The sequence below is a fragment of the Betta splendens genome, chromosome 22, assembly GCF_900634795.4.
Source record: "Betta splendens chromosome 22, fBetSpl5.4, whole genome shotgun sequence".
NCBI classification, from domain to species: Eukaryota; Metazoa; Chordata; class Actinopteri; order Anabantiformes; family Osphronemidae; genus Betta; species Betta splendens.
In genome coordinates, this window is record NC_040900.2 from 15,240,062 (window position 1) to 15,264,432 (window position 24,371).

General features: G+C 40.4%; 2 protein-coding genes and 1 long non-coding RNA gene across 8 annotated transcripts in view; 1 reads left to right on the forward strand and 2 right to left on the reverse strand.

The window, feature by feature from the left end:
• The window catches only part of crybg1a (crystallin beta-gamma domain containing 1a), a 38,921-nt gene extending 26,817 nt beyond the window's left edge, over positions 1-12,104 (reverse strand). Inside the window, exon 1 of one of the 2 annotated variants that reach the window (XM_029138495.3) lies at positions 11,681-12,100. In XM_029138495.3, coding sequence (XP_028994328.1) covers positions 11,681-11,982 — 302 coding nt within the window. In that variant the 5' untranslated portion in view covers positions 11,983-12,100. Of the gene's footprint in view, positions 1-11,680 lie in introns of both variants that reach the window. The other variant, XM_055505509.1, reaches the window with a different exon arrangement.
• Positions 12,105-13,816: 1,712 nt separating this feature from the next.
• Positions 13,817-24,075, forward strand: ccr6b (chemokine (C-C motif) receptor 6b). 5 transcript variants are annotated; one of them, XM_055505510.1, is made up of 3 exons: positions 13,821-14,135; positions 19,859-19,985; positions 22,506-24,075. In XM_055505510.1, exon 3 carries the CDS (start codon positions 22,506-22,508, stop codon positions 23,595-23,597), a length of 1,092 nt encoding a protein of 363 aa, XP_055361485.1. In that variant the 5' UTR covers positions 13,821-14,135; positions 19,859-19,985; the 3' UTR covers positions 23,598-24,075. The 5 variants fall into 5 exon arrangements, with proteins under 5 accessions (XP_055361487.1, XP_055361485.1, XP_055361486.1 ...); XM_055505511.1 differs by lacking the exon at positions 13,821-14,135 and adding an exon at positions 20,816-20,914 and having other exon boundaries at positions 18,976-19,985; XM_055505512.1 differs by lacking the exon at positions 19,859-19,985 and having other exon boundaries at positions 13,817-14,135.
• Positions 13,885-18,885, reverse strand: LOC129603566 (uncharacterized). The gene is made up of 2 exons (XR_008693558.1): positions 18,417-18,885; positions 13,885-14,544 (listed from the first exon to the last, which is right to left on the reverse strand). It is a non-coding gene; the product is annotated as an uncharacterized LOC129603566 (long non-coding RNA).
• Positions 24,076-24,371: the final 296 nt, after the last annotated feature.

Consider the following 24,371-nt stretch of genomic DNA (forward strand, 5'->3'; position numbering starts at 1 on the left):
CTATCTTGCTTGTTATTCTTATCTTAACAGACAGCAGGGCTGATTCAACATCTGAACCAATCAGCTCTCAGTTGAAAGCCAGGTGTTTCCGTTTATGCCTGAGGTCCTGCACTGACTGACACCTGGCTCTAAAAACTGAAGCTGCCTTGAATTTGTGAAGATACATTTGCATGACATCAGACAAAAAGCTCATCTCAAACATTGCTTAACAACATATGGGAGAATACGATCTTATCATATCACCATGTCTCCACATTTTGTAATAAACTATTCTTATTTTCAAACTTCATCGTAAAGAACTCTATAAAGTTAGTCTTCAGACATTATAGAAAACCCAGCATATCCAACTGAAAGAAAAGGCTGTTAGACATAAAAGCTTTTGCTTTTGTTTTGTCTTTAGGTAAATAAAACTAAAACTATGTAGACAGGTGCATTTATTTTCACTTTTGTCAACATCACCTGCTGCAAAATTTTTTTGAGAGCTGTTGAGACAATAAACACACAACACAAAACACAACAGTGCATCAGTATTAAAGTTTGCTTTGACTCACCAAACTGACAGGTCGTGTTTGCCACCTTTTCCAAAAATGGCTTCGCACCACAGACTTTAACCCGAACATTAGGCCAGTAATTTGCAGTGTTGGTTTAAGCTGTGGGTTCCACATGTGCACATGTATAAGCCATACGCAACCATACTGCCAAAATTTTGATACATAACTCTGTTTCACGGTTTAAGCCTTTATGATACTCCACTATTGGTGTTTTGTTTCTCAACATATTCAGAAATACATTCTACACTGTAAATTGATGGGTTGAGTTGATGATGGAGTATCAAAAATTAAGATTAAAAATGTCACACCCAAAACCTAAATACTGTAAATAGTACATTATTATAGAACAGTGAGACAGTCTGAATGGAAAATCAAGTTTCCATCTTCTGCCAATCTCCTGCTTTTATCAGTGTATCTTGCAAAGCATATTTATGAGATTTACGTATGTCAATGCATTCTGCTTAAGTTTACTTAACATATTGCACTAGTCCCTACACATGCAAGAAAGTATCCTTCATTCTAGCTTCACAATAAGACCTAGAGTGCACAGACACATGCATACATCTGTCAACTCCTGCAATATTACAGTAAATAGAGCATAAAAGACATATGTCCAAGTTTTAATTGCACCCATCTGTCATGATGGTAAGAAGTATAAACATTTACCTTTTGAACCTGAGACAAATGTTCTTTGAACTTTTCAGTGAACATGAACTGTTCACTGTTAAGCCCCACTAATCAAAAGCTGCTGATTTATTGCAATCCTGCAAAAACAAATTCTGAGAGCTCAACCAAACACATTTTGAGATGTGAACATCGACATATTGAAGAAATCAGTGGGTGTGTTGGAGCTGGTTTTAACTTTCAAACAGAAGATATACTCTATATTCTTGGACTTTGTTATTACTGTAGTTCCAAATTTGTCATCCAGGTGACTTCTTGGGTATAAGGAAACCAGTTGGGAAAATCCATCAGCTTTCTAAGTACAAATATTAAGGCCTGTTACTATGATTCAACTATATGATATTGATTTGACCTATAGTATGTGATGTCTACGTCTGTCAATGGATAACAGCTCAGTGCAGGTTCACCCTGTTGTTGGCTGTAAAACAGAAATAGTTGAATGTTTTATTGTCATGTGCGTGTCTTCCATTTTAGAGAACTTCCTAATTGTTGCACAATGACACGAAGAAATATTTCAGTGTATATACAGTACTGATACCTTGCCATTGCTAAGGAATCTGGCCTGATAACTCAATAGGTGGCAAATTGGCCTAAGAAGCTGAGATGGCCCCTGGTTTTGTCCCCTATTTTACCAGGTGTGGGGACAATTCATGCAAATGCAAATGTTGCCATGTATGTACAGTACTTGTGTAATAACAAAAATAATTATTATATACTACTACTTTTATTACCATTCATACTGTGCCACATTAACAGATGACCAGCTCCCCTTAACATTTGATTAATAATAACTGAATTACAGTACATACTGTGGCCACATAATGCTTAATAAACTTCTTTGTGAGGCAATGCATCATTTTAACTGTAAGCTCCATTTGCCATAGGACTTCATTACAGTGTCTCATGTCCTAAAACTCACACATGCACGTTAAAAAATAAAACTCAACCAAACACAGAATGTGGTTGTGGATCAGACCTACCGAACATTCAGGAAGAATTTGGACTGCACTTGCTTACAGAACTGCTGTGTCAGCTGTGTCCTAAAACACATCTGACTTGAAACATTTCACAGCATCTCTATTGTTTGAAGTCATATTTTCGTAGATTGTGATTATATTCATTGTGCTAATGCATCACTCAGATTTTAGTGGGCTTCAGCTGGCAGCCAACCTCATTGGTACTGTAGGATCCTGTGAGATAGATATCAACCTGTCTGTGCAGGCCCATTTGCACAGTTAGGAGCCCCATCTTGTGATGGGGATGATGTTTTCATGTTGGTATGCAGCACTAGAAATGTTTTTCCTTGTACTGTTAAGAAATGTCAAGGTGTACTATCTTCAGGCATACCGTCATTTTCGCTAGAAAGGGCAGCAGCCTCCTACATGGTGTTCAAATAGGAACCAGGGTGCAACTATACAGTAATTAGTATATAGTAGAATCATCAACAGTACTGTAAGTTAATCAGCTTCGATGTTTTAAGCCACATAAGATTGAGCCGTACTTTCAGAGGCATCTTAGTTGTGTGTGCACTTTTATTGATAAAATATATTAAAAAATCATCTTAATTCATTTAGAACTCAAAATATCTGGATGTTTTTTAACATGCTCACTCCTGACTCTAATTAGCAGAAATGCAAATGATGCATTTAGTTTAAGTAGATTGCTTGTTACTGAGGATTAGACTAATAATAATATGTGTAAAGTATATAATTACAGAGGACTACATGATATATTTTAAAGTGTGCTTCTTTCAATTGCCTCTGTCAGAGTATGTGCATAAAACAAATAATATTTTACAGTACTGTACAGCAGGGGTTAAATTACTGACAGACACTAACAGTAGTAGCAATAGTAGTATAAACACCAGGCACTGTTTATAGTGGTTCACAAACGCTAAAGGAGGAGAGCCGGCAACAGGACAGAGTAGATGAAAACAAGTGAGTTTGGTGCTGGCAGGTTTGGAAAGTGAGTATCACAAAAGAGAAGAAAAGTGGTGGCAAGATAACTTACAGTAGTGTGTGTGAAGGAGTATGTGCATTTGTAATTGGGGCTGATACAGGAGACAGGAGAGGTGGGAAAAAGATGGAACCACTTTACACAGGGTCTCATTTCATAAATAAATCATAAATTCATAGGAATGTATTAGCCTTACAGTAATTATCCAAGTGAGCAATTTTCAGCACCTTAAGTGGAAGTAGACTGAGGATGGCACTAAAGTCTCTTCTCATGGCGACCTGCCCTGTATGTGTTTGCAAAAATGAAGAGGTGTGGACATGTTTATACTACAGTATGGGTCACATCAGGCAGCCAAAAACCAAAAAGAGATCAAAAGAAAGTCAAGACGGTCTCCTCGAGCAAAGTCTTGAGGCGTACAGTATAACGAAAGCTACATGGGCTACTATGGTCCCACAAGAGGCGAAGAAGCCCTGAGTTCTGACCCATTGGAGTATTGATCTAGACAAATTAGTCATGGATTGTTAAAATGTATTAATTTTGGCTGTGTATTACTCTGTCCCTTCTCCCTCACCCCTCCCTTCCCGGGTCCAATCTAGCTCACCAGCTGTGCCTCTATCTATCCTCTTCCCCTTATTGTGACTCCCTTCAAGGACAACTGTTGGACTGACCTGTAAACATCTTGGTCGGCCTCGGTCATACTTCTATAAACAACACTTCATTACACTGATTCAGATACACCCCCCCCCCCCCCCTCCCCTCCTTACAGTCTCACTGTCTGCTCTCCGACCTTATCTATCTGTCCTGATGAATCCAAGAAAAAATTCCAGCAAGGTTTCCACTTGTACTGTGTGATACTGTATGTGTGTGCGTTTTATTTTTACTGTTTGTACTGCAATTTGCTTCCACTGTCGGACTAGCGCCGGGTAACCTGGCTGCTGATGGGAATTTTCCCGCTGTGGGACTAATAAAGGCATTCTTAATCTTAATCTTAATCTTAATCTTATGCTCCCAAGTAAGCTGTATTATATTTTATATATGTGAAAACACGGAGGAGCAACTTTAATGAGAAGAACTACGAAGGTAGTAGCCTGTAGCTACTGCAAATCAAAAAAGTCCCATACTGTCGCAGTGACATTAATACTGCCCTCCTGCAAAGCAATTTTAAAAAAGATATGTAAATTTGCCACTCTCATAACACATTTGCCATATTTATTAATGTACCCACTGAAAGTGTGGTGTTGGAAAAGATTCATATCAGTAAGAAATAATAATAATAATAAATATTAAAATAATAAAATATTTTTTCTTTTTGTTTATTTGATTCCAATCCCATACTGTTGCAGTTCAGCCCTCCAGCCAGTCCTGTGTTTAGAGTCAGTTCAAGTCCTGTGTTTAGAGTCAGATCAAGTCCTGTGTTCAGAGTCAAGTCCCGTGTTCAAAGTCAGATCAAGTCCTGTGTTTAGAGTCAGGTCAAGTCCTGTGTTTAGAGTCAAGTCAAGTCCTGTGTTTAGAGTCAGATCAAGTCCTGTGTTTACAGTCAGATCAAGTCCTGTGTTTAGAGTCAGATCAGCCACGTCAAGCTCAAGCTTCAGCTCAGTCATGTCAAGCTCAAGCTCAAGCTCAAGCTCAAGCTCAAGCTCAAGCTCAAGCTCAAGCTCAAGCTCAAGCTCAAGCTCAAGCTTCAGCTCAGTCACGTCACGCTCAAGCTTCAGCTCAGTCACGTCACGCTCAAGCTCCAGTTTTACGCCAGCTAGTGGGCACCTCTTGCCAGCCAAACCAGGCCTCAGTCCTTGTCGACCTCCCTGTTGAGGTCGTTCCAGTTCCTGCCGACCTCCCTGGAGAGGTTGTTCCAGTTCCTGTCAGACCTCCTTGGAGAGGCCGTTCTAGTTCCGGTCGGCTCCACTGAGGACGCCGTTCCAGTTCTTGTCGACCTCCCTGTTGAGGTCGTTCCAGTTTCTGTAGGCTCCACTGAGGACGCCGTTCCAGTTCCTGTCGACCTCCCTGGAGAGGTCGGTCTGTCCCAGTCGCTGGTGCCGGCATCCCGCCAGCGCTCACTTCATCTGCCTGATGGATGGTCTGGTCCTTGGCGCATCCACTTCGGCTGGTCGGTTCCGGAGGTGACTCCCTGCCTGGAGGTCGCTGTTTCCTGCCACGACGATGGCGCGGCCTCTGCCGTTGCCGACCGCTGCATCTCCTCAGCCCGCTTGAGCGCCGTCGGTCTGGAGAGCACCAACGCGAGTGTTGGGCCACTGGAGGCGTCTTGTTCCGACGCCGATCCCCTAGAACTCCAGCCTTACCCTTGGGCACGGAGTGGGCCGTCTCGGCCTGGTGGCTGCACGGCTGGGACTCTCCTCGCCTCCACCCTCCCTGAGGGAATATCTGGACTTTTGCATTCTCTTGTCGTGGACTCACTAATCATGGACTCTGTTCTGTTCCGGCAATTCATTATGTGTGTTTTGATCCTCTCGTGTTCTGTTCTAGCCCGTCACCCATCTTGCTTGGTTGTGTTTTGTTTTGTTTTTGGTCGTCTAGGAATCCGCCCTAGACGGGGGGGTTCTGTCACAGCTCATGTCATTTAGCCACTGCACTCACTCATTTCCAGTTTTATTTTGTCACCACTTGCTGTTTAGCTCTTTACCCAGTAAGTGCTACTTTACTTCCTGTTCTAGTTATCTCCACCTGTATGTCATCAGTAATCAGTCACCCAGTACTTAAGCACCACCTCTTGCCATAGTTCCCTGCCAGATTGTCTTTGTGTAATAGTCAGCATTCCAGCCAATAATTCATATCTTGATATGTGACTGACCCTGCTTTCCCTGACCTTGCCGTCTGCCTCATCTGTGATACTGCCTTGCCGTAAGTCTGAACTAAGCCTGCCTCCTGACCACCGACTGTCTAATCCATGCCTGCATCGCTACTGCCTCAGTTGTGTATCGACCCTTGCCTGCCTGACTACGAGTACTAATAAACCCTTTTCATCACCGAGCTTTGTCTCCGCCGTGCATGTGGGTCCGCTACCTAGAGCGCCGTGACAGTTCTGTGTAGAGTCAGATCAAGTCCTGTGTTTAGAGTCAGATCAAGTCCTGTGTTTAAAGTCAGATCAAGTCCTGTGTTTATAGCCTGGTTAAGTTCTGTGTTTAGAGTCAGATCAAGTCCTGTGTTTACAGTCAGATCAAGTCCTGTGTTTAAAGTCAGATCAAGTCCTGTGTTTATAGCCTGGTTAAGTACTGTGTTTAGAGCCAGATCAAGTCCTGTGTTTAGAGTCAGATCAAGTCCTGTGTTAAGAGTCAGGTCAAGTTCTGTGTTTAAAGTCAGATCAAGTCCTGTGTTTAGAGTCAGATCAAGTCCTGTGTTTAGAGTCAGATCAAGTTCTTTGTTTAGAGTCAGATCAAGTCCTGTGTTTGGAGTCAGATCAAGTTCTTTGTTTAGAGTCAGATCAAGTCCTGTGTTTAGAGTCAGATCAGGTTCTGTGTTTAGAGTCAGATCAGGTTCTGTGTTTAGAGTCAGATCAGGTTCTGTGTTTAGAGTCAGATCAGGCTCTGTGTTTACAGTCAGATCAGGTTCTGTGTTTAGAGTCAGATCAAGTTCTTTGTTTAGAGTCAGATCAAGTCCTGTATTTGGAGTGAGGTAAATTCTGGGTTTAAAGTCAGATCAAGTGCTGTGTTTAGAGTCAGATCAAGTCCTGCGTTTAGAGTCAGATCAAGTCCTGTGTTTATAGCCTGGTTAAGTTCTGTGTTTAGAGTCAGATCAAGTCCTGTGTTTACAGTCAGATCAAGTCCTGTGTTTAAAGTCAGATCAGGTTCTGTGTTTAGAGTCAGATCAGGTTCTGTGTTTAGAGTCAGATCAGGTTCTGTGTTTAGAGTCAGATCAGGCTCTGTGTTTACAGTCAGATCAGGTTCTGTGTTTAGAGTCAGATCAAGTTCTTTGTTTAGAGTCAGATCAAGTCCTGTATTTGGAGTGAGGTAAATTCTGTGTTTAAAGTCAGATCAAGTGCTGTGTTTAGAGTCAGATCAAGTCCTGCGTTTAGAGTCAGATCAAGTCCTGTGTTTATAGCCTGGTTAAGTTCTGTGTTTAGAGTCAGATCAAGTCCTGTGTTTACAGTCAGATCAAGTCCTGTGTTTAAAGTCAGATCAAGTCCTGTGTTTATAGCCTGGTTAAGTACTGTGTTTAGAGCCAGATCAAGTCCTGTGTTTAGAGTCAGATCAAGTCCTGTGTTAAGACTCAGGTCAAGTTCTGTGTTTAAAGTCAGATCAAGTCCTGTGTTTAGAGTCAGATCAAGTCCTGTGTTTAGAGTCAGATCAAGTTCTTTGTTTAGAGTCAGATCAAGTCCTGTGTTTGGAGTCAGATCAAGTTCTTTGTTTAGAGTCAGATCAAGTCCTGTGTTTAGAGTCAGATCAAGTCCTGTGTTTAGAGTCAGATCAGGTTCTGTGTTTAGAGTCAGATCAGGTTCTGTGTTTAGAGTCAGATCAGGTTCTGTGTTTAGAGTCAGATCAGGCTCTGTGTTTACAGTCAGATCAGGTTCTGTGTTTAGAGTCACATCAAGTTCTTTGTTTAGAGTCAGATCAAGTCCTGTATTTGGAGTGAGGTAAATTCTGTGTTTAAAGTCAGATCAAGTGCTGTGTTTAGAGTCAGATCAAGTCCTGCGTTTAGAGTCAGATCAAGTCCTGTTATTGGAGTCAGGTAAGTCCTGTGTTTAGAGTCAGATCAAGTCCTGTGTTTGGAGTCAGATAAGTCCTGTGTTTAGAGTCAGGTCAAGTCCTGTGTTTAGTGTCAGGTAAGTCCTGTGTTTGAAGTCAGATCAAGTCCTGTGTTAAAAGTCAGGTCAAGTCCTGTGTTTAGTGTCAGGTAAGTCCTGTGTTTGAAGTCAGATCAAGTCCTGTGTTAAAAGTCAGGTCAAGTCCTGTGTTTAAAGTCAGATCAAGTCCTGTGTTTAGAGTCAGATCAGGTTCTGTGTTTAGAGTCAGATCAAGTTCTTTGTTTAGAGTCAGATCAAGTCCTGTGTTTAGAGTCAGATCAAGTCCTGTGTTTAGAGTCAGATCAGGTTCTGTGTTTAGAGTCAGATCAGGTTCTGTGTTTAGAGTCAGATCAGGTTCTGTGTTTAGAGTCAGATCAGGTTCTGTGTTTAGAGTCAGATCAAGTCCTGTGTTTAGAGTCAGATCAAGTCCTGTGTTTATAGCCAGGTCAGGTTCTGTGTTTATAGTCAGGTCAAGTTCTGTGTTTATAGTCAGGTCAAGTTCTGTGTTTAGAGTCAGATCAAGTTCTGTATTGGAGTCTGGTAAAGACCTGTATTTAGAGTCAGATGAAGTCCTGTGTTTGGAGTCAGGTGCATGCCCAGTTCCATTATTCTGCTGCTCAGCACAGATGCCATTCAGGTCTTCACTCCCGCAAATCGTACTGGTGGACCTGTGTTTGCTACAGATTGGTTTGGTGGTCCACAGAGGACGAGGACGCCTTCTGTTTGTGGTGGTCCAGTAAGGGCCCCTTTTATTCATGTTCCTGGTGGTGCTCCAAGGAGGAACCCTTTTGTTCCTGTTCTTGGTGGTTCAAAGAGGACCTTGTTTGTCCCTGTTCCTACTCGGACTGTTTGGTCTGCCACGACTGTCTGGCCTCCACCTGAAGGATGTCTTCACTCTCCACAAAACTCCTGGAGAGGTCTTGTTCTGACGCCGCCTCCCCCCAAAGAATGCTGTCTCTGGACCTAAGCACTCAAAGTGTCATTTTGATGTCACCGGCTGCTGGGCAGACACTCTCTCTGCCACCACCCACCATGAACATGTTGGCAGTGACTGTGTAAAGACTTTCAGTGCCTGTGCAGCGATGGACTGTTGATTCATAGACTCCCTCAGTTTGTTTGCTCTTTTTGGTTTGGTTATTGAATTGCTTGTAGTCTGTCCTGTTTAATATGTTTAAGTTTGGCCACTTTGTCTGGTCATGTCTGTTTGTTTTTGTTTTGTTTTGTCCTGACCCTGTGTCTATTGGTCTGTCACTACTACTTTGGTTGGTCATATGTTCCTGTGATGTTTGTTTCTCTGTTTGTGCTGTCTGTAGTTGCATGATGTGAGTTGATGTTGTTGTGTTTAATTTCAAGTCCCGTGTTTAAAAGTAAAGTCAAGTCCTGTGTTTACATTCATGTCCTGCTTCAGTAGGTGTTTTGGTCTATGTCTTGTTGTTAGCTCATGTTCCTGCATTAGCAGTGTTTTCATTTGGGGAACTTTGTTTGTAGGATGTTTTGTCCTGCCAGTCATTGATTGTAGTTAATTAGGTTTCCATGTTTGTACCCGTAAGTATTTGATTTCACCTTAATTATGTGTGCACCTGAGTATTAAAATGTTGGATTTACAAGTTTGAGTGGGTCTTTGCATTTGGGTTCTCCCTTAGTATTGTTTACTTAGGCCAACTCTTGGTTGAGTGGCCTGGCCAGCAAACACTCTTAATTGTGTTAAGCCTTCCTAATGAGGGATTAGTGTAGTTGGGCCACTGGCTCCAAGTTGAACCTGGCCCTGAGTCCAGTTTCCTCAGTGAGGGGCTTATTTCAGTCTGGCCCATTCATTGGTAGAGCGGGCCCAGTGCAGTCACGGGGAGTGCAGATGAGTTTAGTGGCATCTGGCTGGCGATCTGCCCACTTTTTCCCTCTGCCACTCAGCCCAGTGTTAGTGGGTCCCAGTGTGCTCGTGAGAGCGTGTTTGTAACACTTATAGAAATGACTGTATATTGGTAATATAGGCTACAGAATTGCTTTTTTTAACATTTTCAGTTGGTGGTGTGATTTGTGATTTCTTCTTGTTTAATGAAAAAATGTACCTTGGTCAAAAAAGGTTGAAAAACACTGTTATAGATGATGGAAAGGCAGGGATTTTCTCTGGGTCTAAAGTGTTTCATTGTGTCCAATATTAATGTCCAAAAAGATTGTCATAGGTATCCGTGAAAATAAGCAGGAATATCGGTAAACAAAAAAACAAGATGATTGTTTACTATGGCTGAGCTTGGTCAATAAATCTGAGCTCCTTTTTGGTCATATCTGTAATGCACAACAAAGCCTGACTGGCCAGGTTTAAACTCAAATAAAATGAATAACTTGTTAATTCATATCCACCAATATACCAACTATACCAAGAACAACTTAGGGTTCATGCCCAAGAACTGTAAAACATATGAATAGAGAAGCCCACAAATCAGATCAGGAGACAAAAATTCCTAAAACTTGGCACAGCTCTCATGCTTTTCAAAATATTAAACAAAATGAACAAGGTTGTTTTTGTAATTAACAACAAACCAAGACACTTACAGTCAGGCACTCAGTCACTTTTATTTCCTTGTCAACAAGCAGATGGTGATGCCACTAATGTGTTGCTCAGCCGCCTGTTATCGACATATTTACTGAGATCCAGACCAACTCAGACAAAATATCAACTTGACTGAGTCACAGCTGTTAAATTGCTTTAACAGGAAATGTGTCACACCTGCACAGCCGGTTATTCAATATGTACAGTACGTTACATCTCATGCATGGCTTGACTAACAGATCACAACAGCTTCTGTCAATAAACCTTAACATGTCAGCATGTGATTATTACACTTGAACCAGAGAAAATAAAAGCCACACTGTCATCAATGTGGCTTGAGATAAATGTGGATCAAATGCACAGAGAATGAAAACAGAAATATCGGAAATATCCGGAATAAATGCCTGAAACTTTACGTGTGTGTCATTCGTCTGACTACCTGAGGTTAACTGACTTTATTTGCCCAAGGGGGAGTGACTTGCTGTAATATTTATGGATACTTGTAAATGTTCCCATCAAGGGATTTTCATATTGTTGGTCAATAAACCAGACTGAAGAGGTCCAGCGCTTTGCTCAAAGGGAAGTAGGCCTCGTAAAGTACTTATTCTGTTCATCTTGTTTGGTATGATTCAATTTCGAACTACATTAAGCACACCACAACTTTTGCAATTAAACTGCACCCTGTGCTTCTCACTTCATTTGTGCACTTCACCGCACTGCATTTTTCAAATTTGCAACAAAGGAGATGCATGACTAAACTAGCTCTGCTGCAGCTCCAGAAAAAAGTGCCAAGGGGAAAACAGTCACTCGACCAGAAGTCGCTTCTCGCACAATCCACCGCCTCCCTCGACCTTTTCAGCTGTGAGGAGCACTGCTTTGAATGTGCAGCTTAGAGAAGCCATGGGCGTCAGGGGTTTCCACCTACACGTGTTGCCCAGGACTAAACACCATTTATCACAACTCTGCATACTGTGTTTAACAATAATGGCTCGAGCGAGCTCTTTTAACTATTAGTGGCATTTGCTTTATAAACAGACGGTTTTTATAGGCCTAGTGATTTCGTTATTTACACGTATGACACTGTGACAGTGACGTAAGTATCATAGCTGAAGTTATGTAAATGCCACTGGTAAACAACAACACTTCATTATACTGGTCTATCAATACCTGTGGCAGGAAAATGTTAATTAATAACGCATTGCTTACACGTTGGTGCCGAAACTATCCAGTTCATCAGTGTCGGGGAAGCCGTCATCTTCTTTGTGCCTGGACTTTTTTCGTCCCAAAGAGAATAGTCGCTTTTTCTTCTTTTCTTTGGGTGATGTTGCTAGAACATTGTCGGGTAAAGTGGGATCTTCACCCGGACTGAAAGGGCCGGGGCTCCCCGGTAACGTCTTCGCTTTGCCTCCATCACTCACGGAGCCGGCCCGTTTTCGCTCCTTGCTCTCCTTATCAGGGGATTTGAGCTTAAACAGACTCCTGACTTTGAGCGTGCTGGACTTACTCATGGTGTCTGACAGAAGACGTCTCTGACACTTAGGTCCAAAGCACGAGCGGAGGTGTCCTACTTATAGCTGGTATCCACCTGGATAACCTGCAGAGCGGGTTTCCGCGAGAGCGCGTGGACTTGCCCACATTCATGGCTGCGCACCAAGGTAGGAAAGTGCCATCTGTATGAAGCTAACAACAACAAACACATCCACTTCCGCCTGTAACCTTCAAAATAACAGAGTCTAGCGCTACAATTTTCACAGTATACTTAGAATTTCATTTTTGACGCTGGAGGAAAGAGATATTTTTCGAGTGAATGAAGGCAGTCATCTGGTGACATTCATTAAGTCATTGCTAGTTGTCTGGCTACAATATGAAATTTAACTTAATTGTAGAACTTAAGTTTACAGTATTTACAATATTGCCATTTAGAAAGTAAGGTTTAAGACATTACATAACACAAACCATAAAAACTATATATAAAACCCAACAAATCCAACTTACTAAACTCCAATGGTGTTTTTGTCCGAAGAAAGAATGAGTTTCCCCTCCAAGATGATGCAGGGCTCTTCCATCCTTGGAGATTTATTTTTATTATGCGCCTGAGCTTTGTTGGATCGGATGTCATGCATACATGCAGGTTGTGTAACCACGGCGGCCACAACGTAACGCTTCAGAGAACCTTGTTCTACACAATGTTGGGGATCATTAGTGGAAGTTTTATAATGAGGGTAGCTTACACTAGAAGCACCTTATTCATTCTCTATCCGATCTCAGTACGTGAGCACTCTTGCACAGACTGTAGCGTTAACGCAACGTTTTATCTCCGCCTCCAGCTGTTGCCGCTTGCCCTTCACTGTGCTCCAGGCGAGGCGCAGTTCGTGTCAAACGAGCGTTTTGCCAACGAATCTTGGCCTTTTGGTAGCTTGATACTTTGCATCCGTTTGCAACAAATCTACTCAGTGAATAAAGACAAGTCAATAAAGGCATGCCTTTCTCTAGATATAGGTGTAAAAATAATATAAGTTATTTTAAAGAAAAAAAAAGAATGTCAGTAGATATTTGTTTTTTACAGTGCGTGGTCTTTCAAGATCTAAATGTTCAAAGTTAAAAAATGTCCCCAGTAATTTAGTGTCACTGGTAATTATTCCCAACTGCTTTAAAACCATGTTGTGCACATGCACCCCCCACTGGCCACACTTAGGCCTGACCTAGTCCAACAAAACATGCAGACTTCCAAGTTTTGTTTTTCCATCTGAACTAATTTGTATATTGAGATTCGTTCGCTGTTCGTTAAAACCTTAACCTACACTTAACCTACTGTAGGCGCTTCGTTATCTTGCATAACCATGGCCACAACTGTGGCTACAACTGAGACAGCTGTGGTGCTCAACAGGAGTGTATTTTCTTTCCAGTATATAATGTTTTTGTTTGTGTGAAACGTTTGTGTAGAAAGTGAACATTATTCACATCCTGTAATGTCAGATACATAACAAAAGGTGCCTTTGTTTTGTTAATTAAAAGCTCCACAGGTGTTTATAGGTTATTAACCTACATAGGGATTGAGTATTTCACACAAAGTGTGTTAAAATTGGCATTAAAACAAGAAACACCCTTATGATATAAGATTTCGTATTAAAGCACATAAATTAAGGACATTCATCAGAAACACTAATACAGTATTTCGAGGGAACTTCAGGAACCGATTGCCATCATCACTGAAATAACAGTTTTATCTGGTACCCATGTTCAGTGAAAGCAACCATCTAGATCAAGTCATTGGTCAATTAGTACCGGGCTGCGAAGGAATACTCAACTTACATTATTTCTGTTTAATTTATTGTGTGATTCTGAACGATGTTTTGTCAGGGTTTGAGAGGAGGCGGCGCACCCACATGCACAGCTTCAGAGACTCGTACTGTAGGTGCAGATAAAACACTTTAATAGTGCTCAGGTCAAAAACAGGAAGACAGATTGGCAACGGTACGAGACGGCAGGCAGGTAAACGGGTCAAAACAGGCAGGAGATCATACACGACAAAAGATCCAGGCTACAGAACCGACAGGGAGAATCCAGAAGGCGAGACAGGCAATCTGACGGAGGGGTAACAGGTAGACAAGTAACAGAATGCTGGAACGGAACAAAATCAACGATCTGGCAGAGAATTCAGGTAAGTACTGGTGCTTAAATATTCAATTCAATTTTTTTTATTTATATAGTTTCAAATCACAACAAAGTTATCTCAAGGCACTTTACAAAGTAAGGGTTAAGAGCTTACACAACTTAACCCAACAAATCCCACATACAGCAAGCATTTAATTTGACAGCAACAGTGGAGAGGAAAAACTCCCTCTAACGAGGAAGAAACGTCCAGCAGAACCAGACTGGATGTGGGCGGCCATCTGCCTCGACCGGTTGGGGTGAGGGGAGAGAGAGAGAGAAAAGCACAGCAACAACAACAACAAGCAACAACAAGCAACAACAGAGCACAGGCAGGATGGTTGGACCAGGGACTGGATACAGGCAGGATAGTTGGATCCGCAGCTGCCCATCACAGACACCAATGAGTCCAATGATACCTGTAGGTGAGGACAGAGTGAGAGAGGTCAGTATTAGAGAGAGAGAGAGAGAGAGAGAGAGAGAAGCACAACTACGGGAGAGAAAGAAACAAGGTTAGTTAAACATGGGACAATGATGGGAGGTTATTGGTCAGAAGAGGTAGAAGGAAACAGAGGAGCTCAGTGTATAAATTAAGTCCCCCAGCAGTCTATGTCTACTGCAGCTTAACTAAGAGATGGTTCCTGTGACTAACAATTATTGCCAGTGACCTGAACCATCTCTAACTATAAGCTTTATTAAAAAGGAAGGTTTTAAGCCTAATCTTAAAGGTGGAGGGTGTGTCAGCTTCTCAAACCTGAAGAGGGAGCTGGTTCCAGAGGAGAGGAACTTGGTAGCTAAAAGCTCTGCCTCCCGTTCTACATTTAAAGACTCTAGGAACCACAAGTAGAGATCAAAGCATTCTGCTAGGAGCACAAGGAACTATGAGGTCTTTAAGATAAGAAGGAGCTTTATCATTGAGTACTTTGTAGGTGAGTAGGAGACTTTTAAATTCTATCCTACATTTTACAGGCAGCCAGTGCAGAGAAGCTAATGTAGGAGAAATGTGATCTCTCTTTCTAAGTCCTGTCAGAACTCTGGCTGCAGCATTTTGAATAAGCTGTAGGCTTTTTAAGGAGCTGTTAGGACATCCTATAAGTAAGGAGTTACAGTAGTCCAGCCTAGAGGTAACAAATGCATGGATCAGTTTCTCTGCATCGCTCTGAGAGTGGATGCTTCTGATTTTAACTATATTTCTAAGGTGGAAGTAGGCGGTTCTGGAGATTTGTTTAATGTATGATGTAAAACAGAGATCCTGGTCAAAGATGACACCAAGGTTCCTCACAGTAGAATCTGAAGCTAATGTTATGCCATCCAGGGTGGCTGACTCATTTTTAGGCTCAATAAAAAGAATTTCAGTTTTATCTGAATTTAGTTGAAGGACGTTTTGGCACATCCAGGATTTGATGTCTTTGAATTTTTACTAGTTGATCTGTTTCATTTGGTTCCAAAGACATATATAGCTGAGTATAATCTGCATAACAATGGAAATTAATAGAATGCTTTCTAATAATCTCACCTAGAGGAGACATGTATAGGCTAAACAGAATTGGACCAAGCACAACCAACCCTGTGGTCCTCCATAGCTAATCCTTGTGCATGTGGAGAATTTCTCATTAACATGAACAAACTGGAATCTGTTCAACAAATAGGATTTAAACCATCCCACTGCTCTTCCTTTACTTCCGATTCTATGTTCTAGTCTCTGTAATAGAATGTTATTATCAATTGTATCAAATGCAGCACTAAGATCTAACAGGACAAGGACAGAAACTAGACTATTGAAGCTTCTAAATCCTGACTGAAAATCTTCGTACAGGTTATTCCCACTCAGATAATTGTCAATAATTGTTTGACCACAGCCACCTTAAAAGCCTGTGGTACATAGCCTAAATGTAAAGATTGGTTAATTTGATTTAATATGGACGAGCTGATTAAAGGTAGAACCTCTTTGAGTAATCTGGTTGGGATTGGATCTAAAAGACAAGTGGACGACTTGGAAGAGTTGATTATTGAGGTTAACTCCATATGAGTTATGGGGAAGAAGCTGTCTAGGTAAGACAGAGGATTTGGTAAATATAAAGTTGATGGATATAGACAGTGCTTTCTGTCATTTGGAGGAAGTTGCTGCTGAATGTGTTCTCTAATGGTGGTAATTTTATTAGTGAAGTAGTTCATAAAGTCATTGCTGAGGTCATTCTGCACAAATACAGAACTAAATGGCCGTATTGAAAACAGCTGACGAATTACATGACTAGAAACGTAAAGTGAAACATGGAATGACTAAACAGAAACCGGAAATAGTCTTCAAAATAAGGCAGGAAATGAAACACAAAACCCCAGACTATGACATGTTTTATTTTGGAAAACTACCGGAACCTAAATCCGAATACAACTCACTCTTGACACTGGCTCTTTTGGCTCAACTCTCTCTTGTGACTCCCAAGCGACTCTTTTATTACTATATTTAGCCTATTATCACTTATATGTTAGGCTAAATTACCAATTATAAATGGTTTGTGGGTTTCTAATCATTTGTTTATTCCGTGTTTTTATAAAAGACTTATTTCTATGCATTTTGTCTATTAAAATTTACACAATCAATTCACATGTTTAGCATTTTTATCAAACCTTTAAATTAACAAATGGTGAATGCAGCAGCAAACGTACTTGGCTCAGAACTGCAACACTTCTCCATGGTTAGCTGATGGCAATCTCGCTTGCCCTCTCTCCTTTAGCTCTTAGGTTCTTAGGTGTCTGTGCAGGTTGGTTGTTAACCCTGCTCTGACAGATATTTTCATTTTACAAAGTCTGCACTCACGTTTTCATTTATAATGCAACCAGATGCTGCTTCTTTTTCGATGTTGGTCATTTCTTCACTTTTTTGATTTTAAATCTGGCTTTCTCGTCTGTGTACCTGTACCACTACACTCGCTGTCTTGCAGTAAGAGCGTCTACCTATTTTCGAGGAGCACGACTCATGCGATAGTTACGGTAACAGTGTTGCGATCACTGAGAAGAGCAATACATAAACAAATTATCATACAGTAAGCTGAATTGACATCAATAGCTGAAATTTGACCTTCAATAACTCCTGTTTCTCAAATTGGTACATCACCGTTCCTTTACAGTTCAACTTAGTATTTCATGGACGACTACCACAGCAAATATCAAATACTTGTACTGTATAGTTTTGGAGGAATCCATCAATAAAATATCGTACTATACGTTAAATTGACATCAGTAGCTGAACTTTGACTTTCCATGAAATGAATACATCAATAAAACATCAGTAGTCGTTGAAGTAGTTTTATGGAAGGTCAAATTTCAGCTATTGATGTCAATTCAACGTACAGTATGATACTTTACCAATGTATTACTCCAAAACTATACAGTAAAAGTATTATATTTTCTGTGGTACAGTAGTAGTCCAGGAGATACTACAGTAAGTAGAACTGTAAAGGACTGGTGATGTACAAATTTGAGGAACTCATTTTATTCAAATCCAAGTTTTAGAATAGAGGCAAATTGCCTCTTCATATTTTCCATCAGTGAATATTTTCAAACGTACACAGTAAAATCCATAATTTATTAAATTTACCTTTGTATTTTTAAGACAATAATCCTAAAATAACCGCCATTGCTTATTAGAGTAAGTGTCTCCGCTCTTCTCAGTGACGGTAACACTGTTACCGTAACTATCGCACGAATCGCGCACCTCCAACATAGCGACGGTTCATTTGACCGCGGTGTGCGGTCTGGCCCCTTACTGTACTGTACGTCTTTCAAATAAAGGTATGAATCTAGTCTGTCCTCGCACTTGATTGAACTGAACGAATGGCGTGCCCATAAAAGAAGTACCGCTCTGAGCATTGTTTTTTAACAGAGCTGACCAATAGCGGGTGAAGCTTCGGCTCGTGGAGCCGCCTAGCGAACGACACATCACCGCTTCTTCTGCAGACTGCTCCGCTCGCTAACACGTTATACATTACCGCTATATTAAAACCCCCAAGCAAACAAGTTTCTTTGCACAGCTTAGAAGAGACAGTTAGAAGACAGAAGACGAGCCTGCGACTACACCGAAAAGCTGCATTTAAAAGACAATACCAGGAGTCCTACTTGTTATTACGACAAGTTCAGTGAGCCGTCGCGCTACAAAAATGTGCTGCGCTCGTATTTTAAGGTTTACCGCAGCGCAAATAGGGTCGCTAGTTCCTGTTTTTGTAATAAGAAATCGGTTGTAATTGTTGAAAACTATACATGAAATAGGGCGGAAATAGCACCGTCGCCTCACAGCAAGAAGGTTCTGGGTTCGATTCCCGGAGGCGGCTTTGGTGCCTTTCTGTGTGAAGTTTGCACGTTCTCCCCGTGTTTGCGTGGGTTCTCTCCGGGTTCTCCGGCTTCCTCCCACGGTCCAAAGACGTGCATTAGGTTGATTGGCTTCTCTCCATTGCCCGTAGGTGTGAGTGTGTGAGTGAATGGTTGTCTGTCTATGTGTTGCCCTGCGATGGACTGGCGACCTGTCCAGGGTGTACCCTGCCTCTCGCCCATAGCCAGCTGGGATAGGCTCCAGCACCCCGTGACCCCGCATTAGGGAATAAGCGGTACAGAAAATGGATGGATGGATATACATGAAATACTGCTTATGTACTTTTGCTCTACATTTTGTTGTAATTAAAAGTGATACTTTACACTTTAGTGTAAGTTGTCAAATTTGATGGTAAATAACACGACTTCGGTGCATAATGACAGACCCAGACCACTGTCTCCTTGTTCTACTAAAAAATGGTATGCTTTTATCTAGTTGTATATTTCTGCCACAAACCGATATCATGTGACATTAAACCTGTCCGTGGCACAAAAAAGGTTGGGAGCCTCTTCTCTAGATTACTGAATACTATTTTTTGCCACATATGCGACATATACTTCAGATCAAACACAAACATCTTCATCAACTAGACACCAAAGTAAAGATCTAAGATACCACTTGAAACCGAAATAATTATTTTTCAACAAAACCTGAGGTTTGAGGGCATGCAAGGCAGTTTCTGCATGTGGGATGCTTGCGGGAATACACCTGCATGTAGGTTCAAAGAGAGAAAGTGAGACTGAGAGTAGGAAGCATGCTTTCATTGGGTCTTGTGTAAAACTGTACTTCAAATATGTTACAGAGATTATATTTTAATGTTTTCTTCAAAGTAGGCCTCGATGACCTTTCTGCACATTTCACAATTTTGCAAAGACCAAAAATGTTACTCGATCAGAGCTTGAAGAGTTCTCTGGAGATGGGACAGGCTGCCAGAAACATGATTTCTCAGAAACATGCCTCAGCACATTTTTCTAGATGCTCCAGCGTATGTGAGATTAAGGTGACAGTTGTCAGAACCATCATCCAAATGTGAGATTTATAGTTGCACATTTTCTCTTTAAAAGATAAAAAAATGTGCAAAAAGTGAATGGGTCTGAAAAGTTTCTCATGTGATTGATACAGTACATGTGGTTTAGACACATGTAAAGACGAAGTGAAGCTGATGAGGTTGAGAGAAATGACAGAAAACTTAAATAAAATGTTCAGTGAGGACAATGTGGTATTTAGTTACAGGAACCATAAGATGAGGAGGGCATGTGAATATAGGTGGGGAGCAGTCAAAGATTTTGAGATCGAAAGCAGGAAGCTGTGTGAACACACACAGAAGCAGAGCTTGTAAGATTGTGGCTTTATCTTTATCTTTTCAGACCAGTTTGAGCCCACAGAACTCGCAACATAAAGCTTGACTGAGTAAGAGGACGATACAGCTTTTGTTTAGACTTCGCCTCATCTTACCCACAGGTGTAAAAACACACTGAGGAGTCACTCTGAAAGGTACGTATGTTCTAAACTCAGAGTTCAGCTCAGTAACCGCATAGTACTGTAAGATATTATGATGCCTTTGTTCTACTTGCATTATTTATTTAAACTATGTATTTGTCTTTGACACTGTATAAGGGAAACTTAGAAGATACTGACACTTACTGTAGAACATACTTTTTAATGTTAAAACTGATTTTTTTCAAGTTACTAAGTTATGATTTGCTTAAAATATTAAATGACTCTGGATTTCCAAATAGTGTATTAAAATTATTCAGAAAATTCTGGAAATGATCAAAACAAGTTTTAAAGATGAGAAGTTTTCATATTCTTTTCTTTTAAGACTTGTCCTGTAGTTAGATTTATCCTAAACGCAATACCTTCGTCACTGAAAGGTGCAACTACACCTTCTATATATAATTTCACGTTGCTGGTTTCTGAGAAGTGAAAATGCTGAAACAAGAGTTATCATCACATGATTAAGTTTTTTTACTTACAACAGGCTTTTGAAGAAGTCATTGTTAACATTTCATGTGCCACAATGTGCATTTGCAAAGTGCTGAAAATGAGGTGATGCATAATTGTCAGCCAATAAACGAAAGGGAAGGGACACAAGGGAAGTTTAATGTTCTAGAGGAAGAGAAAGACTGATTATTTGTTTTTCTGCAAACAGAAGTTAAGTGGTGATGTATAGGTGTAGGTGCTCAATGGCATTGTTACATATGCCAATACTGATTGTGAGTGATAGATACTGTACAAGATGTTTATAGACAAGAATCTAATCAATTCTTAACATCAGGCAAAACACAGGGTGCAGCCACTTGCAGCATATTTTTTGTGTGCAGGCACTAAATGTCTAATGGGGGAGAAATTGGGTCACTACCAGAGGAAGAGCTGAACTAGAACATTTTGGCTTTCATCCTGTACACAGACAAGTATTCAAGGTTCACATCAAAACATTTTCAGTTTGGCGACATATGGCAAAACATCTGAGTTGTAGTTTCTTTTGAAGATGCACTAATTTTTGCAATTACAAAACATTTAATTCCAAAACGGTAAACATATTATATTATTGGAAGTTTAAAAGTTTATATATTTCTATTTCAATGACAGTTCTGACACCATGCAATGTTGATTGACTTCACACATCCAACTCTCACCCTTTTATGCAATTTTAGATGTTTTATTTCTTGCAAGTGTGTAATAATAGTAGAAATAGTGCAATTTTACCTTGTCGTTTAACTTGGGTTTTAGTTGTATAGTTTAGTTTAGTTGATCTGTTATTGCTTTAACTCTGTTAACAACAACACATGATTGTTTATTCTCAAATCTTTACTGATTTGCATGTTTGTATATTCTTTGCACTTTTGCAGCCATCTACAGCTCATTTCCCCTTATATCTGATCATCTTATTTTAACCCCTACTGGGTTTGTCAACTAGTGGCAACAATTATAAAAAAAAAAAAAAAAAATCAAAGCTGCAATTAAAAAAAATGTATTCAGTTGGAAAAGTGGCATAAAAAAGTACCAAAACTCAAACTGGACTTTACCCTATTGCAAATATTGTTCTACCATTAGCTTGTAAATATGGGGAACCGAAACCGCCATAATCAAATATGAAGGAAAAAGGAAATAAATGTACGAATTTTTAAATTATGAATATACATATAAAACGTTGGAAAAATAAATGTATAAATGCTTATATTTTGAGCAAAACACTTATTAATGTTCACATTTATTTATTTTTCTTTTTTTTTTTTTAAAAGAAAGATTTATGCGTTTAGCTTTTCCTTTTCTCAGGCTGTTTTTCTTTTTGGCAAAGTGTAGGCAAATGAGCCGGGCGTGTGTCACTGCACAGTCATTGGTCAATTTGTGAAGCGTTTCCTGATCGATTCATCTCCTTTGGACCCTGGGTGAATGCTACAGCAATGCATCATGGTCTAGCTAGCATTAGCAATGGAACTTCGGCAGATAGAAAACAACTTAAGGCATCTTGCGGACAATTCAGAAGGTTTTACACCAGACGTCATGGTGTTTTAAATCGATTTGATTCGGGAAAACCTGTTCAGTTTATCGGACAATACGGGCAGAGAAATACCCACGGTGGTTTTTGAACTACTGGATAAAGTTTCCCAGAGGCTGAGCCTCGAGGTCGAACGAAGTTCTGCGAGCAATGACTGTGCAGTGACACAATTAAGACACGCCCGGCTCATTTGCCTACACTTTGCCAAAAAGAAAAAGAAAAACGGCTTGAGAAAAGGAAAAGCTAAATGCATAAATCTTTCTTTAAAAAAATTGAAAAATAAATAAACGTGAACATTAATAAGTGTTTTACTGGAAATATAAGGATTTATACATTTCTTTTTCCAAAGTTTTATATATTTGTATATTCATAATTTAAAAATGAGTACATTTATTTCCTTTTTCCTTTATATTTGATTATGGTTAAGGTAAGGTTTGGGTTCTCCATATGTAAATCTATTGTTTGTTTCTCTTTTAAAGTTCTGTGTCATATGCTTTTTTACTGTGCTTCAGATGGAGAGCACTGAGTCATGGACAGCGTATAATTACACCGGTTTAGACGATGAAGAAGAAGGCCTCTGCAACCTGGACCCCAACCCAATGGAGGTCACCATTCAAACCTACATCCACGGAATCATCTGTGCCTTCGGCCTGATCGGCAACCTTCTTGTAATCATCACCTACGTATTCTACAAAAGAACCAAGACGATGACAGATGTGTATCTGTATAACGTGGCTGTGGCAGATCTGATCTTTGTAGTGGCTCTGCCTTTTATTATATACAACGAGCAGCATAGTTGGTTAATGGGTCTTGCAGTTTGCAAGATGCTGAGATCAGCCTACAGCATCAACCTGTACAGTGGAATGCTTCTGCTGGCGTGCATTAGTGGCGATCGCTACTTCGCCATAGTTCAGGCAAGAAGGTTTTTTGCGGCTCGCTCACGCACTCTGATCTACAGTCGTCTTATCTGCTCAGGTCTTTGGGTGATTGCAGTGACTTTAACTGTGCCCACACTCATCTACACTGAACGCTATGAAGAGCACAATCTATGGTCTGTGTCTGTCACTGTGACTTGTCAAATGACTTTCAGGACAAGTGAAAAAGCAAAGCTGATGAAGGTGCTGGTTCCCAGCCTTCAAATGGCAGTGGGCTTCCTTCTGCCTCTGGTGGTTATGGTATTCTGCTACTCCAGCATTGTGTACACCCTGCTGAGAGCACAGAGCACCAAGAGGCACAAGGCTGTCCGCGTGGTCCTGGCAGTTGTTGTGGTCTTCATTGTGTGTCAGCTTCCATATAATGTGGTTCTTCTCTTTCATACCTTGTCTCTTTTTAAGGAGAGGGATTGTGAGGAAGAACAATTTAGACTCCGGGTTCTGGCCATTTCCCGGAGCATAGCATACCTCCACTGCTGTCTCAATCCCATCCTCTATGCCTTCATTGGCGTGAAGTTCAGAAATCACTTCTGGCAAATTATGTTTGACCTTTGGTGCCTTAGTAAAAAATATATATACTCCGCTCGCTCATCGCGTGCAACAACTGAAATATGCATATCAGGGTCCAAGCCTTCAGAAGGCTCCAACCACCTGTCGTCCTTTACTGCATGACTGGGTTTATGCCAAGGAAGCAGGAGCCTCTCACCTTCTCAAGTTCTGATGTAGGTCAAAGATGAAAGCATGAGTGTCATTTTATATAGGGTGAATTTTATATGCAAATAACTTTAGTAAATAACAAATAACTACAGTATTTTTATGTGTTTGTGTAGCTGTAGCTGCTTGTGTTCTATGAGACTGAATGAAGTGCACAAAATATTGTACACCCTGATGTGTGAGAAGATTCTGAATTTTTATCATAATGCATTCTATAGACTTAGATACATGCTGTCTACTATCACATACATCTTGTGTGTGGCAGCATATACGCTTGCAGATATATCATGGTTAAATGATGGTTTCCTAAATGAGAATTTTATATTTTTTACACATGCTTTGAGACCTAAGCCAATGCAGATTGTAAAGTCAGTTTTTGTTTGTGGTACTGACCTTTTTGAAAATCCTGCTCCTTCAATAAACTGTTTGTATTGATCAGAAAGTTTATTGGCATTGCATTTGGACATGCTGTACTCTCACAGACTCATCACTTATCCTTATGAGGGTTGTGGGAAATATAATATATACAGTATATATGTAAAATTTGCTGTAGAAATGATAAAAATGATTCTTTTAACCAGAAAACAACAGGAAATGATTTAATCTGTTCAAACAACCAATTTTAGCTCAATCAAAATAAGAGAAATTTGAGAATTTAGATAGGAGAAGTGCAACAAAATCTGTTATTGTATTTACACAGTGTTGAAATGGTTTAGGAAATTCACACCTTGA